Source organism: Anopheles merus, chromosome 2R, assembly GCF_017562075.2.
Source record: "Anopheles merus strain MAF chromosome 2R, AmerM5.1, whole genome shotgun sequence".
Taxonomy (NCBI): Eukaryota; Metazoa; Arthropoda; class Insecta; order Diptera; family Culicidae; genus Anopheles; species Anopheles merus.
This window is the reverse complement of record NC_054082.1, coordinates 55,740,468-55,758,193: the sequence shown is the minus strand read 5'-3', so window position 1 is coordinate 55,758,193 and position 17,726 is coordinate 55,740,468. Positions and strand designations below refer to the sequence as shown.

The following is a 17,726-nucleotide window of genomic DNA, read 5'->3' as shown; positions in this document are numbered from 1 at the left end:
ATACGTTTATGACTGTTGCAGTACACACAGTTCTGCACTTTGGTTGCATCTTGCCTCGCACGTTTAAAATCTGGAAGTGCAAATAGACCATCAGAACCGTTAAACCGCCCCAGCGATAAAACGTTCGCAGAGCAATTATGATAAATTTATAACCATTTTTCCCAACCATTGATACCAACAGCAGCGAGTCCGTGAGTCGATAACCGTGATTACTTCCTGCCTCCCGTAATACTTGGTGGTGTCAAATAAACGATCCATGCAGCCAGAACTACTCAGCATCACACTGATCTGCGATATCATGTATCGTATTTTTACGTAATAGATAATTGATAGCAAGACCAAGATAAAAAATGATAGTAATTTAGCTATTAAAAATACAAACAATCCAAAGCTTTTATAAGGTAAAAATCATTGCCACGAAATAGACAATTTCTAGAGCTAATTAAAGCTGCTCTAAAAACCTCAACTCTTTGTGCACTGGTATAAACTGTGCATTAACTTACTGGATAGGCTGCATGCAAAAGCTTCATGATCTTGGCTGGCAAAGAAGAACAAAAGAAAAATGGGAGCTTTCTACCACGGTATTATTAGGCTGTGTTAATAATGAAGATAAACACTAAACTGCAAGCATGCGTCATGTAATTTTGAAGTTTCTTTGCATGTATACACAACATACCAAGCGCTTTATGAAACTATGGTTAACTCTGAACATAAAGTTTCACGGGCGTGAAACGACCCCATTCAAGGACTAAAGCATATTGTGGTGGTTAAAATTTGACTGGATAGTTTCACTAAAATGCACAGCAAAATGTTTCTTTCGAGGATAGCGATTTCAAGTATCAGGTTCAGTTCAAGCGTTTAATTATTTGACCAGCAAATTACTTTAAAAAGATAAATTTCATTAAAAAATATACTTGTATTGCAGCTGATTGCAACTATCCCACCAATATAGAACGCATAATAATAAATAAAGCGTTGTACTCGCTCGTAATTTGTTATCACACTCTGCCTCAACATGCTATGTAACTTCCGGAATAGAAAAGACCCCTTCATCGCCCACCCAACAGCAACAAAACAACAAACCACTTGAACTGCCCTACCCGTTTGTGTTGTCGTTTCTCCCGAAAATGGTCTACGTCAGCCGTCCAGCATACAACACCACCCTGTTGCTAACAGATTGTTCGAGTGTGAGCGACAATCGTTCGCGCATAGAATCACTTAATTGTGGAGCATCTCGGAAGGTGTCTCGGTGTAGGTGCCATCGCATATTGCGACAATAGCACACAATAGTACGAGGATGAGAGACGGTAGCAGTGCGATGACTTATGGGGTTTTGATATGTTGAGGCCAGCTTTTTGATTAACTTTTTGCCTACATTATTATTTCGGGAGCACGAGTTTTTTGGTTGTAGCGCATAATCGAAGCGCTGCACGTGGTCAAGCATTATTAAACTGTGGAACGTGATGTTCGACCGGTGGAGTCAAGAGCCGCGTGTGTTAGCGTGGCTGTAGTTGCTAGGAAACGTAAACTATAGATAGCGCCGACGTATGATCGATGGTTTTGATTGGTTAGATAAACGAACCAAACCACCATCCACGGTGTTTTTAGCCCCAAAATACATATGATACGGAATTGAATTGACGAATGACACAAACCTAATATTGAAACACACTGATCCTTGCAAGCAAGCTCCAAAAATCAGAAGAAACAGGGATAGTCCTTATCGTTTCCTACACAGGTTAAGGATGGGTTGAAAATTGACAATATGGTATATCATGAGTTTTAGCGGAAACTCTAAACGAAAGTGTAGGCACAGCTTGGCGCTACTGATTGTGTGCAACGAAACGCACCGAGTAAAACGAATTGCCTGAGATTGGTCTCGGTTCAAATGATTGCTCTGTACTGCTGCGGTATAGTAAAACATTATACTCGCATTTCTAAACTCCTTGCCATTGCACAGCAAGTGAATTGTCTGTTCCGCGGTTATGATTCTCAATAGCTCCATATGTACAGCGAAAGATGCATAAGATGTTCCCAGCATTTTCTTAGAAACCGGTACACAATGAACCTATTCATTATGAACTGTTTATGCCCGCCCCGTAAGCATATCTTTCTCGCAGAAGAAAAAAAACATATTTAAAACAATTAAATTAAATGTTAGCTTGAAGGAAGGAAAAACACATTCAATGGAATGTGTGGTATCATCAATCAACACCCACTCAATTTCCCTATGCAGAGACTTTGTCCTTCGTAAGGAGCTTTTTAAAACGAAAGTTTGCACCCACAGGTAGGCCAACAATTATGGTTTTTTATTTCCTTTAAGTAGTAGTTAATATTAGTTAATATAAAGTTGATAATGACAAAATTATTTTTTTATCAATCCACCATTCAATTGAGTTTTACAATAATTTCTTCTTTTGTTTTGGAAGCAAAATAAATAATTGATTATTGTTTTTTGTTCAATCTGATTTTTTTACGTTTTTTGCAAATTATCGTAACCAACTAGTTTTCAAGACATGTCACAATTTTGCATATGAAAATGATTCATCTACAACAATATAAATGATGTATAAAGTTTAAAAAATTTTAAGTTTCTAAAATACACATTCTAACACTAACAATGCAATTAACACGTTTGCTTAGGAATGTTTGTGAAGTGATTGTTTTATAAAAAATACAAACTATAGATGATAAATTATTTTATAATAAGATACATAAGAGGTACCTTAATCATGCGTTATTTGTGAAAACCTTTTAAATAGGGAAACTAATACTAGTGCATTCATAATTACCGTAAATGTTTTTGCTGTTACTTGTTCACGTGTGGCAATTATTCATTATCATCAAATGTAGTGTTTCCATAATACTTAGGAATGATTTTCATTCATTGGGTAGATTTTGGTTTGTATCATTTCATTTCATAAGAATATCTTTAAACTAAAAATTAATAAAATATATATTTTGGAAGAGTTCAAAACAGAGTGACACGCTCGCAAAAATCCGATCACCATATACTCATGCATATGATTTGGATAAGATGTGTGCATTCCAAACATTTATTGCTTATAATTTAAACTTATTACGGTACAAAATAAATAATAGATTCCTATGGCTCAATTGCCCTCACGAGTCCAAGGCTCGGCACAATATTCCGCAACGGTTACAGTTATGGAAGATAAATTTTTACTGTTTTATTATTTTTATTATTGTTACATTTTTTTTATTGAAGTTGCTTACTTTTGGCTATGGAAATGTAATCGTCGTTACATCGCCGTGTTTTGCGAGCATTATTCTCACCATCTCTCCCAAATGCACCTTACGCTCTAGATTGCACTCTTCCCTGTTTCTATTTGTTGCTAGGATGAATTTTGTCGTCGTTTGCTGTTTATGTTTAACTCTTTCACGACCATAAGACTTCGAAGACTAATTATGCCAATAAAACGCCATTGTTAGTAAAAAGTAAGAGAATACTTCGAAATTATGTCGTTTTATGTCGTATTCGTCCAGAGATAGATTTGCCATCATCGAAATACGTATTATTTTGCCATAATGTCCATAACAATATCGTTTCAATAATAATTTATGAAGCGATAACGACTTTTGTATAAGGGAACAATATTTCCCTTCGTCGTGAAAGGGTTAATGTACTTAAAATGATCCAAGTAGCCATGTTAAGAAAATAATAAATGTGACGTCCGGGTACAATGTCTGTTAATACGTGCAGTAGAATAAATCAAATTAAGAAAGAATCATTCGAAACTACTCAAGCTTTACTAAAAAAATAAAATAAAAACAATTTAAAAACACGTTTCAATGCACTTAAATCAAAACCAAAATTTGTCCTAAAAACGTCTTTTTAAATTGTTCTTTTTTTAATTAGTATGCATTTCCGAACACTTTACAGTCAGTCCAAAAAGTATTCGTCTAGCTGAATATTTTGCAGAAAAACGCGAATTATGGCCGCAATAGGCATGGGGTGGTAATAGTAATGATGAGGTTTGATAAAGGGATCATCAATACACATGTTTTGCTAAAAAATAAACATTTAAATAGTGCAATAGCAATCAAAATACATAAAAAACTAAAAAAAGTCGTTTAAGGGGCGCGCAAAAAGTATTCGTCCATCAGACCTTTGGCGTAATATGCGTATGAAAACAAAGGTTATGGAATCAAAAAATGTCCTGATCTTGTTTCTTATTGCTTTTTCTAACTATTGGTGACTACTTGCACAACGCAAGAACTCATTTGAACTTTAAAAAAGGCGTATTTTTGATCCACTCATCCTACAAGACTTGTTCCAATTATTTTCTGGTATAAATATTGCATTTCCGGACTACGTGGCCAAGTTCAATTGAAAAAATGGCAACTGATATCATATTGAGAGTCTACTAAATCATTTTAATCAGTTTGGTTTCAGCTGGTTTGGTGTTTCGAGCAAATGACAATGCTCTGTATGTTCTCCAGCTCGACTGTTCTTGAAACATGTAATACATTTTTAAGTAAAATTCTTCAGAACTGGGACTCAAAGTACTTAAAACCTGTCTTAATATGTTTCCCCGTCTCGTCTCCTATCATTTTGAATCATTTTTCTAGCTCACCTTACCTCACTGAGCCCTATCATGACTTCATGATGCTACCGTTACATGAGATTTTGTTGCTGCATCTTAGTAGGCTGTTTTCGCTATGGTAGACGTCGGCCGTATGACCTTGGCGATTTAAACATGTTTTGATATGTTAGTAGAGTCTAATTTGGAATAAATTCCTGAATTATTTGATGCACCTAAACAGATTTGGCCACTTTCTGTGTATGGTATTATTCAAACAAAATATGTTTGTAATAAATTACTCATTCAAGCTATTACATGACCAGCTACGATGAAATGCAGCATAACCCATCAACCAAATGTGACCCATCTCTTTTCCTGATTTTATTGGCCATCACAAAATGCACTGATTCCTTGGTAAAATTTAATTTTTTGGACATTAAACCACTACTTTCGTTAGATTAACCGTCAAGGATGGCTGCTTACATGGCAGTTTGTCACTCAGTTAGTGTCAGAAATATGGCCTAACTCTGATCAAATGAAGGAACGAGGCCTCCCACACATTTTGTAACCTTCAAAAATGGGTAGGATAGGTTATGCATAAGTCAAAGATACGATTTTCGCCATCATGCTCCACTCTCACCTTTAGTGCCTCTCTGACCGCTTGAAGTGCAATTGAAACAACATAAATGCATCAATTTAGAAGGAATTCACCAGTAGATTGATAATAATAAATTTAATTAACGTCTACGTAGTGTTTTTACAGCGTAAATAATTAAAAACCTAGATGGACGAATACTTTTTGCGCGCCCTTTAAACAACTTTTTTTAGTTTTTCATGCATTTTGAATGCTATTGCACTATTGTCTCTTTATCAAACCTCATCATTACTTTTATCGCCCCATACGTATTGCGGCCATAATTTGCCCTTTTCTGTAAAATATTCAGCTAGACGAATACTTTTTGGACTGACTGTATATATGTTTACTACAACTATCCAAAAAATAATAAAAATAATTTTAACACGCTTTGAACCATTATTAAGGAATCATTATTTTTAGGAATAACTTTTTGTTTTCTAAAGAAACAATAAAAAATGCCATATTGTAACAACTATAATTGTAAGTATTTTAACTTTGAACACATGCAACATTTCAAATACTCGAGAACTATCTTTGCTGAAGGAGGAGTATCCGAGTGAAAAGCGAATCAAATATCAAATAGGCCACCTTACTACCACTGGCAATTGATTTAAATTTAGACTTTACTATTCAAATCCTAAACAATCCAGCACAATAACCATTATTAGTTTGGACCAGCTTTTGCCACTATTGAATTGGGTGTGTGTGACTTGACTATTTCACTTATTACAGGATAGTAAAATCTGTCTATGTAGAGTTCGGTACATTTGAGATTTTAAACGCTCTACCACAACTACTACACTGTAATTTAATTATTTAATGAGACTGCATTTAAAGTAGCAAATGGTTTAAAAACAAAAGTTAAACTGTAACCGTTACTAACATGGTTTAATAACAACATTACTCTCTTGTACCATTTTAATTAAAGTTTGAATGAAATGAGCAATGATATAAACCTCACGTTTTTAAGGCAATTTTATTTTGGTGCATTAAAAACGTCTTTTTTTTTTACTTTGATTGTTTCATTGCTAATTTGAGCTAGCGAGCACGTGCGCGGCCACTATGTCGCAGTACAAGGAAAATGATGAAATAATAAATGTTTACTTCCTTCCGATGCGAACCATACACATATATAGATATGTACATGAGGCACACCTGCCCTTGGCTGGGGAATTGCCTACGTTCATCACGAAGGTGCACTGTAGGATTTTAAGCATACATGTACGCGTGTACAGTTGCCTTCCTCGTCGAGCGACACGTCAGGAATGTGATAGTGGTTGTGGACATCATTAGATGCGTGCTCGGCTGATCCTACGACGCTGACGGCGAGTGACTTTTGATCGTCACTTAACGTTTAAAACACACACTACACGGGTCAAAAGAGAAGCGAAGAACCGTATTAATGTTTTCAGAATGCTTGGTACCGGTCAACATCGCGCTCTCCGCCAAACACAACTTTAAATCATCAATAGCTGGTTTCTACCAAAACTACACTAAGGCATCGAAAGAGTCTCTCGACAACGGGAAAATTTCCAAAAACAAATCGCACCACTCTACCATACCGCCATCCGCAGTGCTACTGGGGCTTTCGTCACGAGCCCCGTAGCATCACTTCTGTGTGAATGCGGACTTCAACCCTTGGACCACATCACAACGGATGGAAGATAGTAGTAGCAGGACGAATGATCGAATGAATGACGAATGCCCGTATCCAAAGGGAAAACGCCGATTGCACCACGCTAACACAACAAACACTCCCCCCAGTCACCAAACTCATCCAAATCGGTAGTCGCCCGTGGTACTGCCGCCCACCACAAATATACAGGACCATAAAAAAATCAGCTTCGGGCTGGTTGCAATAGTGTCATTGCAAACCGTGACTTAGCTACCATACCAGCAAAAATACCATAACCACCATCTCTGACGGATCATCAGTACAAAATGATTCTACTGGCTGTGGAATCTACTCCAGCATCGACAATACCGCTATCCGGCTACCAGACCACACCTCAATCTTCACCGCAGAAGCAATAGCCCTGGTTATTGCTGCTGATGTAGGCCTACGCAGAGACAAACGCAACGTGATCTTTACTGACAGTGCAAAGTGTGCAAAGCACTTGAATCTGGAACCACCCGCGAGCTGAACATCCAACAACTCTGCAATATATTAAATTCACCTCAACTCACATTCTGCTGGATTCCTGGTCACACAGGTATCCAGAGAAACGAAATAGCAGACCGACTAGCCAACACAGGACGTAATAACCCGGCCTGCTGCCATAACACTCTTCCACGCCGTGACTTCATTCGGCTTAGCAAAACCATCATCGTCAATAGCTGGAATAGTTGTTATTGGGTTAGCAGCGGCTGCTATTTCCTGAGAACCATCAATACCACAACACCACCATGGAAAGACCATCCACCAAGACCAGAGAATCCTATCACGACTTCGGATAGGACACGCCCTGCTCACCCACACCTTTTTATTGCAAAAATCCAGCCCACCACTATGCAGTTTCTGTGGCGTCGACATCACCGTCCGCCAAATCGTAACCGAATGCCACGGATACACTCCGGAACGCATCACCTGCAAATTGGACCACAGCATCGACAGACCAGACAGCGATTGCCAACGTAAACTTTTAAAACTTCTCCGTAACACTAATCTTTATAAACAACTCTAACCAAAACCACATTTATGACAGACATTTTTTCAATAAAATCAACAGGTAATAGCTTTAAGTAAACCAAGACTACCCGGTATTAGCTATTTTGCAAGCCACACATGGCTTGCAAAGAAGAATGTAAGATTTTAAGCTTAGAATTAATCAGCCGATTTAAAGAGGCGAATGAGGTCAATTGGCTCAAAGTCTCTATAAAAATAAACAAAAAAGTAAGCTGACGGCGGGTTAGTTTCAAATAAGAGGTGCTTGTCTTCAGATCAAACGAATAATAAAATTTGGTATCGCTTTATCCATAACTATATAGCACCCGATGTAGCGCGAAGATCAAGCATAATACACGTAAATAGCTGCAACTAAGTAGCATTTCTCGAATTTTCAGCATAATTGCTGACAACGCGGCAGTACCGACGCGATAAAGGGTAAGCATAAACAGTTGGAACTAAGTAGCATATATAGCGCCGCGCAAAATTCACGATCAAACCATGATCAACATAAACAACATTAGCAAAATTAAAAATCCAACCATGCAAAAGAGCGTTCCTTCTCAGGCATAATATAATAATAAACAATATACGAACGGATTAAGTATCGATCATCAAATCAATGCGACATTTCTCTTGTACGACTTCATTACACACATAAACCAAGGCGTGTAAGATAAACACCAATACGAACACATCTGTTCGGATAAAAGAATAAATATTACTAACAAATAAAGACATCTTAGATCTTAAACCATACGACCAACGACCATACTGCATAAAACAAGGTTTCTTTGTAGCTGTGCAACAACAGTAGCTGACCAGATTTGTTGATTGATGTTGATTTGCACAGTCCGCATTATGCTAAAAAAAGAGCCTCGGACCCGCCTAAAACAAACCCACCTACCCAAGCCGACCAGTTGCGGGCCGCGTGCGAAACTTCTGATGAACGTCATACAGGAAAATGTATGAGGACCTGAGGGGATGGGAGGAGATGATTTTCGCTAGTATGTATTGAGAAGCTGATGCAATAAATAAACCTTAAAAACTCAGAAAAGAAGATATTACATCGTATTTGTTTTGCATGTTTTTTCAAGTGTATTCGAAGTTATTGAATATTTTGGAGATAATCATTACAGACCATTAAGTGATTTTATTTACAATATGCTCTCTCTCTCTCTCTCTCTCTCTCTCTCTCTCTCTCTCTCTCTCTCTCTCTCTCTCTCTCTCTCTCTCTCTCACCCACAGCATTGAACTATCAAAAATCAACATTTACCGTGTACCTATTTTCGGCAGTGAAAAATAACTTGTTTTTCGTGATTTTTAAATTCCAAACAAGTCAAAATAAATTATGCAATCGTACAATCTTTCATAAAACCCACATTTTTACTGTTCTGGTTCTCGTAAACATAAATCCTGCTGAACTATTGGCTGACAGCAAATCTGCCGAAAAATGTTAATGTTACAATTTATTTGATATTTTTGCAAATACCCAAGGAAATGTTGTAAAACTTTGTATATGAATAAAAAATAAGCATATTTTTATTCCAAAGTTATATTTTCAGACAATGGTTGTGTTTTTTGCATAATTTCTCGTTTTTAGTTACCCTTCCGAAAACAGACACACTGCCGAAAACTGATACAATTGTTAAATAAAAAAAATATCATCAATTTTCCAAGTGCGCATAGCGCCCTTAAACAATCATAAACAATTCTTTATTTAAAAAGGAAAAGAAAATAATGCTTTAGACCACTATTTTAACTCGATCGACATTTATTAATAAAACTAAATATTAAAAAATCAAAATATGAATCCAATCAATATTGTCAATTGATTGATCTTAGTTTAATGTTTCACACTTTCAACTGCACTCAGCACCGCTTCGAAGCCGGTTAGTTAATTTGTTGTTCATTTGATTTTGTCAATAACGCTTAGACTTTCGGCGGATACAAAAAATATGTTGCGGTTTCTAAATATGTTGTTACAAAATGTGAAATACGTGCAAAATAGTACGGTTTTTTTTAATATAAAATTCCGAACACGCCGCAACACCAAGTATAGGGCGCTTTTTGGTTTGTGCGGTAGTGCAGGTGAACAATTTATTATAGCAGAGGCGCGCGCTCCAAACAGGTTTGAATGCATTTTTTTCATTTTAGATTTTTTTAATGCGTTTGAGATTAAATCATAAGTCTGAATTTTTGACAGCACAAGTAAAATGAGGATTGAAGAAAAATGCGAGATACACAAAAGTGTACATTTTTTCCAGTAAACATATCAAATTCAAATCAAATGGTATATTCAAATCAATATACAATTATAGAAACCAATATCAATCAATGTGTGATTCATTCCTAGAATGCCCATTGTGTAATACGTTACAGTTAAAAAGATATCAAAAATTCAACTGGTGCTATTTTTATTTCGCACAGCTTTTCAGGAATATTACGGCTAACTTAAAATATGCAACATCAACATACTATAGTAAGGGTTTTCAAACTTTTCAGTTCACAGACCGCATCACAAATACTGTTGTAGAGGACATTTAATCGTTACATTATCTAAAAATCGATGTGTACGTTTCAATATCGAATCAATGAGAAAACACTTGCTAATCCTAACTTTGTTTTTATTGATGTTTGATCTTAGTTTTTTTAGCCAACATTAAATTTTGATCCTAAAAAGTAATAAGAAACATTTTTTAAAATCTTAGCAAAGTCATTGCAACCCGCATTAAAGGCACTCGAAGGCCGCGGACCGCAGTTTTATAAACCAATGTAATGGTTTTTATAAACCAATGTAAAGTAATGTTCTATGTTCTACATTAAAAAAAAAGTCTTAAATGATGAGATAGTTTCAATATTAAAAAAAAATAGTGTACTGCTTTTCTAATTTACTTATTGTACAAAATTAGGTACAGTCTTTCCCAGAGTAACTTGGATTTTCGCGTATATCAGGTTTACAGCCAAAATATACTTGATTAATCATCATTTTTTATTGAATTTAGTTCATTAATGTAATTTATTAATTATTTGCTGCAATTGGTGTAGAAAGTTCGGTTATTTCTGTCTTTTTAGTGATTTTTGGAATTTTTGGAAAAAATTTCAAATTATTTTTCATTTGACAATTGATGGAGAAAATTGTACTGATTTGACATCTAAACTTTCAAAAATAAAAATTCACGTAACTAGAGTGTCGCGTAACTCGGGGAAAGATTGTACAATTAGGAATTAGGTATTAGGTTAGGAAGTAGAAACTATGTACCCATTTTATTAAACTAATTTATTGTGTATGTTTAGTTTTCGTTTGTTTGTTGTTGAAAGTAACATAAAAAACAACTTAATAAATTAAATCATCTCATGTGATGAACTCTTCATGATCTCATAAATTAACACCGTCATACGATTGCAATGATGAAAGGAGGATCTCTAGGATAGGATAAAGTTAATAATAAAAAAGAAATGTTATCACATGTTTTGCTCATCGGACGCTTGGAATTCGAAGAAATGTTCTATTTTGCACCCAATTGTGTATTTTGTACAAAGAAAAAACTATCACCATAAAATGTCACCGGTATTTAAACACTGTTTTATGCATTTACGCCGAAAAGAGCATAATTTTTAAAATTGTTCTATTTGTAAGAAATATTCATATTTTTTCAATTTATTTTCTGACGATTTTTTTTTGTTAACTAATAAGCATATAAAAATGGATTTATGTTTTATGTATTGTTTTTTTCCCCGCAGTATTGAGTTATACTTATGATAGGAAACAACAAAATTGAAGCTATGGAACTAAGCTTAAGTAAGCTAGAGTATTATAATTGTGCTACTGATATGAATCAAATAACAACATTGGAATTATTCAACTTTCATTTTATTATTTGATTTATAAGTGTAGTTATCCATAATGTATTAATGATTATCTAATCGTTTTATCATTTAAAAAAAGACTTCCCCTCGACGAGTCTCGTTATTATGCGACATATACTTCTGCACGTGTTAAACCCGAGCTGCAGTGAATGCTCTTGTTTCGCTTTCTCTTCATTCGTCATCAATGTGCAAAACCTGTCTCTCCTCCCAAGCAGTGCTCAAGCGCCATGAAACGCTCAACGTTCGAATCGACATGCGGGCTTCAGTGTCTCTCATCGGTAGTGAAAGTCACAAACACCGTAAACGGCAAATAGATAGCGTCCAGTCTAAATGAGAAAGAAAGAGATGCTGAAGACTGGTCAATAGAATAACCCATTTCGAAGCGCTTGGGTCGAAATCATCGACGTCAGATTTTTGAATATATTCGCTCATCTTGATCCCGTTAGGTGGCGAAGACGGGATGGATCATCGTCCATGGGCTGTATGGCGTATACGAGCTCGGAATATGACACCGAATATTAGTGATCGCTTGATCTCGAGATCTGAGCGACTGTTTCGTCAATTTTCGCTGCTCTTGTGCAAACGAATCTGACGGTACTGTGATTGACTGTGTTGTTTAAAGTATATTTAACGTTAATTTGATGAGCAAATGATATTCCAAAATTAAAGCTACTCTTTAACACGCTATACCTGCTGTAAAAGTCTACCATAGTGCTTAATTTCCGTATCAAATTTAACTATGAATGAACGATTGATGTGTTTAGTCGTTGTTTTACTTTCCATCAAAGTGATATGTGGCTTAAGAAATTGGAATAGACACCGTTATGAGGATAGAACGGCCCCAACGCTACCGGAAGATTATGTGTCGAACGAGTACGAGATAGAGGAGGAGCGCTTCGTCAACTTCGTCACTGTGCGCCCGGAATACTTCGAGATAAATCGTGCTCGACCAATTATCGACTGGATTACGGGTGTCATCGGTGCTCCTGTTTTTGCCAGTGATTCCTCGGGACCGTCACAAAATTGCACTCCATGCAGTGAGTACGAGTAGTTTATTGTTTCCATTGTTTACTATCTCTCTCAATTTCACAAAAAATATGTGTAATAAAACAAATTATTTAGAATTGGTGCAATTAGAATATGCATATAATTATAAAAAAGTAAATCTTATTCACGTAGCTACGCCATGTTTAAATTAGGTTTGAATCAGAATTATAAATGAAAACCAAAAGAAAATCTTACAAACATCTCAATGCTCTTTCCACTACAGAGTGTGGTTCGGTGGAACCAATAAACGAACGAATAGTGGGTGGCATACCTGTGGAGGACAATAGCTTCTCTTGGATGGCTGCCCTGTACTACGACAATAAGTTTTGTTGCGGTGGTTCCTTGCTTTCGGATCGATACGTCATAACGGCAGCCCATTGTACAACCAAACCAGATCGGGGGCTGTTTCGCGTGCAGTTTGGCATAAACGATCGTAGCAAACCGATCGCCACATCCATCGAGCGAAGCGTGAAGCGAATCCTGACAAACTGGTACAATGCCTTCAACAATAACAACGATATAGCGCTGCTCGAGCTCACATACCCGGTGGCGATCAACGATCGTGTGATGCCCATTTGCCTGCCACAGGCCACAGAAATGTATGAGGGTAGTAGGGGCATAGTTACTGGATGGGGTAGGACGAAAGCGGGTGGTGGACTATCGGGGACATTGATGCAAACCGAAGTTCCAATCTTAACCAACCGTGAGTGTCGCCGTGCTGGGTATTGGGCGTTTCAGATAACGAACAAGATGCTCTGCGCCGGATATCTAGAGGGAGGCAAAGATTCCTGTCAGGTATAATGATATTGAAAGTGATATTTTTGTTTGTTTGTTTGTTTGCCATTGAAGTATATGTTTTCTTTCTTTTCTGCTGACAACAGGGCGACAGTGGAGGACCACTGCAGGTACTGAACACTAAATCAAATCATTATGAGCTAGTCGGAGTTGTTTCGTGGGGACGTGCCTGTGCTCAGAAGAACTATCCTGGAGTGTACACGCGTGTCAGTCAGTATCTGTATTGGATTAATCGTAACATTAAGGATTCCTGTTTATGTAGCTAAGGATCACGGAACACTTCGAGTCAAACAGACTTTATTTTTAAAATAGCATATTCATAAGACATCTACAGGCATGTGCATTGTGTTGGACGGAGTTTATGAATGTACGCACATCCTGGAATCGATGAGTGTTCTTTGTAATATGTCACCAATAAAAGAAGATATTCTGACTTGTTTTATCCTACAATACTAATAAGTGTTCTTTAGAAGAGTAAGATTCAATACCCCCACTGGACGGAGTTCTGCTTAGAGCAGTCTAGAGATGAGAACAGCGACCACAGTAACGATCATACCGAGCGAGCTAATGGCTGAGCCAGTGGACGGAAGATCGAGACACTCGACGGGCTGTGGGCTCAGGTTTTTGCATAGCGCGTGACGGAAGCTGCTCACAGACAGTTTCTGCAGCTCATCATCGTAAGTCTGAAAGAGGAGGAAAATCATGAATAAAACATGTTCTTGTCGACATTAGTTTGTGTAGAGCAACAGAAAAATACACACCTGCTTAAAGGCGACGGTAGGAACACTTTTTAGCGGCGACTGCAGCTTGTTAGTCACATCGCCGTGTTGCTTCAGCAGCTGGCTTCCTTCAGTGCTGTTGGCACAATCCATGATAGCTTGCCACTGGTCTATTTTCACCTCATCGGCACAGCGCTTCGTGGGGAATGCACCGTCCTTCAGCTGGGCACGGTGCATCAAACAGTTGACGTAGTCGAGGGTGAGGTCTTCCTTGGAAATGTTCGGCTGATACGAGTTACCCTGGATATGTTGGATCGCACATGCGTGCACCTTGTTGCCGTAACACTCGTTTTCGCCATGATGGCAGGTAAACATCACATCCGAGCCTTGCGTCGTATAGGACGACTTGCCGAAGGGCACCAGATGCAGCTCTAGATTCTTTTTGAGCTCCTTCGCCACCGGATACAGCTGTTCGTTGATAAACCGAGCACTATCCGGGCAGAGCGATTCGTAGTACACGTATACGGGCACCTGCAGGTTGAACAAACATTTGATTAAGCAACTACACAGTCATTAGCAATCGCCATGCGAATGGCTTTTCACGGTTACCGCCCGTGTTACGAAACTTCGGGAACGATCGCAAAATAATAAGGTACAGGCCTATGTTCATTCCCCGCCGCGATAGACGTGCGAGTCACGTTCCCGGTTCAAATCGTTGACATTACTTTAGATCGCGCAGACCTATGTGTTTTATATTACAGTACACCTCTGTATATGGCGTTCCGTCTTCATGGAAATGCTACGTTCATAATGATGTCGATGACCTTCTCAAGACCTTTGCTAACTCAAAAGTTCCTCTTGAAGTACCCCGTGATGTCATGGTAATTATAGGTACGGCACTCTTCGAACACTTTTTTAATACGGCTGAATCATCGAAGGTTCGCATAACTGAATTTTGCAAAATATACGACGCATGTCACATGCCAATGCAAACAAATGCATTCTTCAAGATGGGCCTCACCAGATTCAATGGAATTTATCAGCAGTGAGAGAACGTTGATTTTTTTCAGGAGGAACGGTCCGAAAAGGTCGTATTGCTTAGAGAGAACGTTGTAATGGGACTCAATTGTTATGTTTTTTTTAATCATATTGCAATTGTGTTATCTAACAAACACATTGTTTAGTTGTCAATCCAATATATATACAAAAAAACAATCCAAAAGATGCAGGAATGTTTTTTTCGAGACAATTAATAACCGGCGACTAACTATAACTTTAACTTTTTATTTAAAAATACTAAAATCGATAAACTTGGAAGTTTAAAAATATCTGACCGGGCCAGAGAGTTAGATGATAATGATATCGCTCTTACTCCTTCATAGAATCGAAATGGTCAAAAAGCATTTTAAACAGTGTAATCATTTTTTATTGCCTTTTGATTACTTTGCAACGAGGAAAAAATAACGAAAAATGTCCAATTTATTGTAATGCATTTTACTTTCTTCGCCCGTCTGTAAACATAAAACTTGTAAGAACAAACTAAGAAAGCTTTGTGTACGGGAAGTGCGCGTGCTTTGGTTCTAGCACCAAATTTTTTTCGGTGTATTTTAGTTGGCATGGAGATGTGTGTGGAGCTTTCTTGACCTTGACAGCGAAACAACCTTCATTTCTCAACCTTGTGTTGCCTACTTCTGTCTTGCGTATGAACACTTTACACGCAACCCGCCAATGTATGCACGATCAATACGAAGGGGCGCTTTAAAAATGGGGGAGCTTTAAAAATAACATAACTTATTGCTCCATAAATGATGAGGAATTAGTTGACGCGTTTTTTTTGCATTCTGTTGCTTTTGTGCTCCCGGCTTAAAGCCATTGCTAAATGGGCTAGGGAGAGAAACGGGTTACACCACGGCACGAAATGCTATGTACAGCTACGACGTCAGCAACAAATACTTCTAACCGTTACAAACAATCACTGCTGCAGTGCATTAAGGTCGCTTCAACGTGCCGGCGCGGCCTAGTTTGTTTTTCGGGCTGTACCCGAGTTTTGCTTATTAAAAACAACAGGTTCATAATTTATCTATGGACGGTTTTTTAGTGGCGTATTTTTGTCGCGTTCATTCATGTAAATAGGAATGCATTGGGGTGAAATTGATTTGAGCGGTTGTTGGTTCCGATGCATTTTCAGAACCATAACGTTCGGTCTGATAGCTGGATAGTTGTGTTTTTGTTTCCCTTTTTGCCCCTAAAACGACCGGATCGAGCTTGGGTTTCCGGTCCGTCGTGTATTTAAAAAAGCAACAGCAGCAAACAGAGGTACACACATACATACAAACATACTCTGTCTGGCAGAGACCTGCACTCATGGTAAAAGAAGAAAACCACTTTCCACGCCGTACGCGATGGTGCTGGCCACACCTTAAACTAGGTATATGTTGTTGGACGCTTTGCTGTGGCTGCTGCGTTCATACAGTTGGGTCGCGCGTCGCTGAACTCTTCCCCTTTTTTATCGTATTTGATACAACGTGTGTATGTGTATGTGTCGACAGAGGTCACACAGAGTGCAAACCATTATTGCTGTCTTCCTCAACGATCGATGATCTTCGCACGATCGCGCGATACGTCCGCGCTAATGAATGCAAGCCGAGGCTGGAAAACTACCTACTTTTGATTGGCCATAACAGGCGACGGCATACACGCTCAGCAGAAGCAAGCTTTTGAACAGCATCCTGAACAATGGCGGTTATGTTGGAATACGCGGCAACAGATTAACAACGGTTCAACAAACTCTCACTCCCGACAACCTAACGGCCGTACCCCGAAAACGAGTTACGATACCAAACGAAGATTCTTTTTAACGAACGCGATCTTTCGAGATCTTTCAAGGAAGGCAGGGCTATTCGGCTTGATACACGCTGGTACAACGCTCTCCGAGATCGCGCTTATGAGAGTAGCTTCCACTCGTTACAAACGTCGCACAATGACTAACCGCCCAGGCATGGATCGCTGCGGTGTGGAAACACATTAAACCTTTCAAAGGTGGCTCCGTGTGTGTCCAGCATACCCGCACACAATCGACCCGTGTGGAAGAGTGAGTAGGCACGTTTGCTCCAACCATTGTAACGATGCTTCTCTCGTTTTGGTACATGCGTAAATAGCGGCGGTCTCGTGGACCTGTTTTGTTCGGAATTCTAAAGCAATAACGTTTTTTTTTTTATGGAGAATTTTAAAGTCATCATATTGTGACTGTTAACGTACAAACTCACGTATCGCGACGGATTGGCGAATCCGGTGGATTGGGGAAACATTTGTAGAATTTTGTTTTTTTTTTGTGCTGCTAGGGCACGCTACCGATCAATACATATTTGAGAAAAACCGAACCGGTTGTTATACAAACACTTTCACAAGCACACTATTTACACCTGTATCCGATGTGGTAAATGGTG

At 38.2% G+C, this 17,726-nt stretch overlaps 2 protein-coding genes across 2 annotated transcripts; one reads left to right on the top strand and one right to left on the bottom strand.

Moving 5' to 3' along the window:
• Positions 1–11,635: 11,635 nt before the first annotated feature.
• LOC121600366 (trypsin-like) lies at positions 11,636–13,976 on the top strand. The gene is made up of 5 exons (XM_041928884.1): positions 11,636–11,651; positions 12,260–12,313; positions 12,508–12,756; positions 12,990–13,561; positions 13,648–13,976. The coding sequence occupies exons 1-5, from the start codon at positions 11,636–11,638 to the stop codon at positions 13,825–13,827; spliced, it is 1,071 nt and encodes a 356-aa protein (XP_041784818.1). The 3' UTR covers positions 13,828–13,976.
• Positions 13,842–17,284, bottom strand: LOC121603432 (GILT-like protein 1). Its single transcript, XM_041932108.1, has 3 exons — positions 16,946–17,284; positions 14,323–14,811; positions 13,842–14,244 (listed from the first exon to the last, which is right to left on the bottom strand). Exons 1-3 carry the CDS (start codon positions 17,006–17,008, stop codon positions 14,071–14,073), a joined length of 726 nt encoding a protein of 241 aa, XP_041788042.1. The 5' UTR covers positions 17,009–17,284; the 3' UTR covers positions 13,842–14,070.
• Between the last annotated feature and the right edge of the window lie 442 nt (positions 17,285–17,726).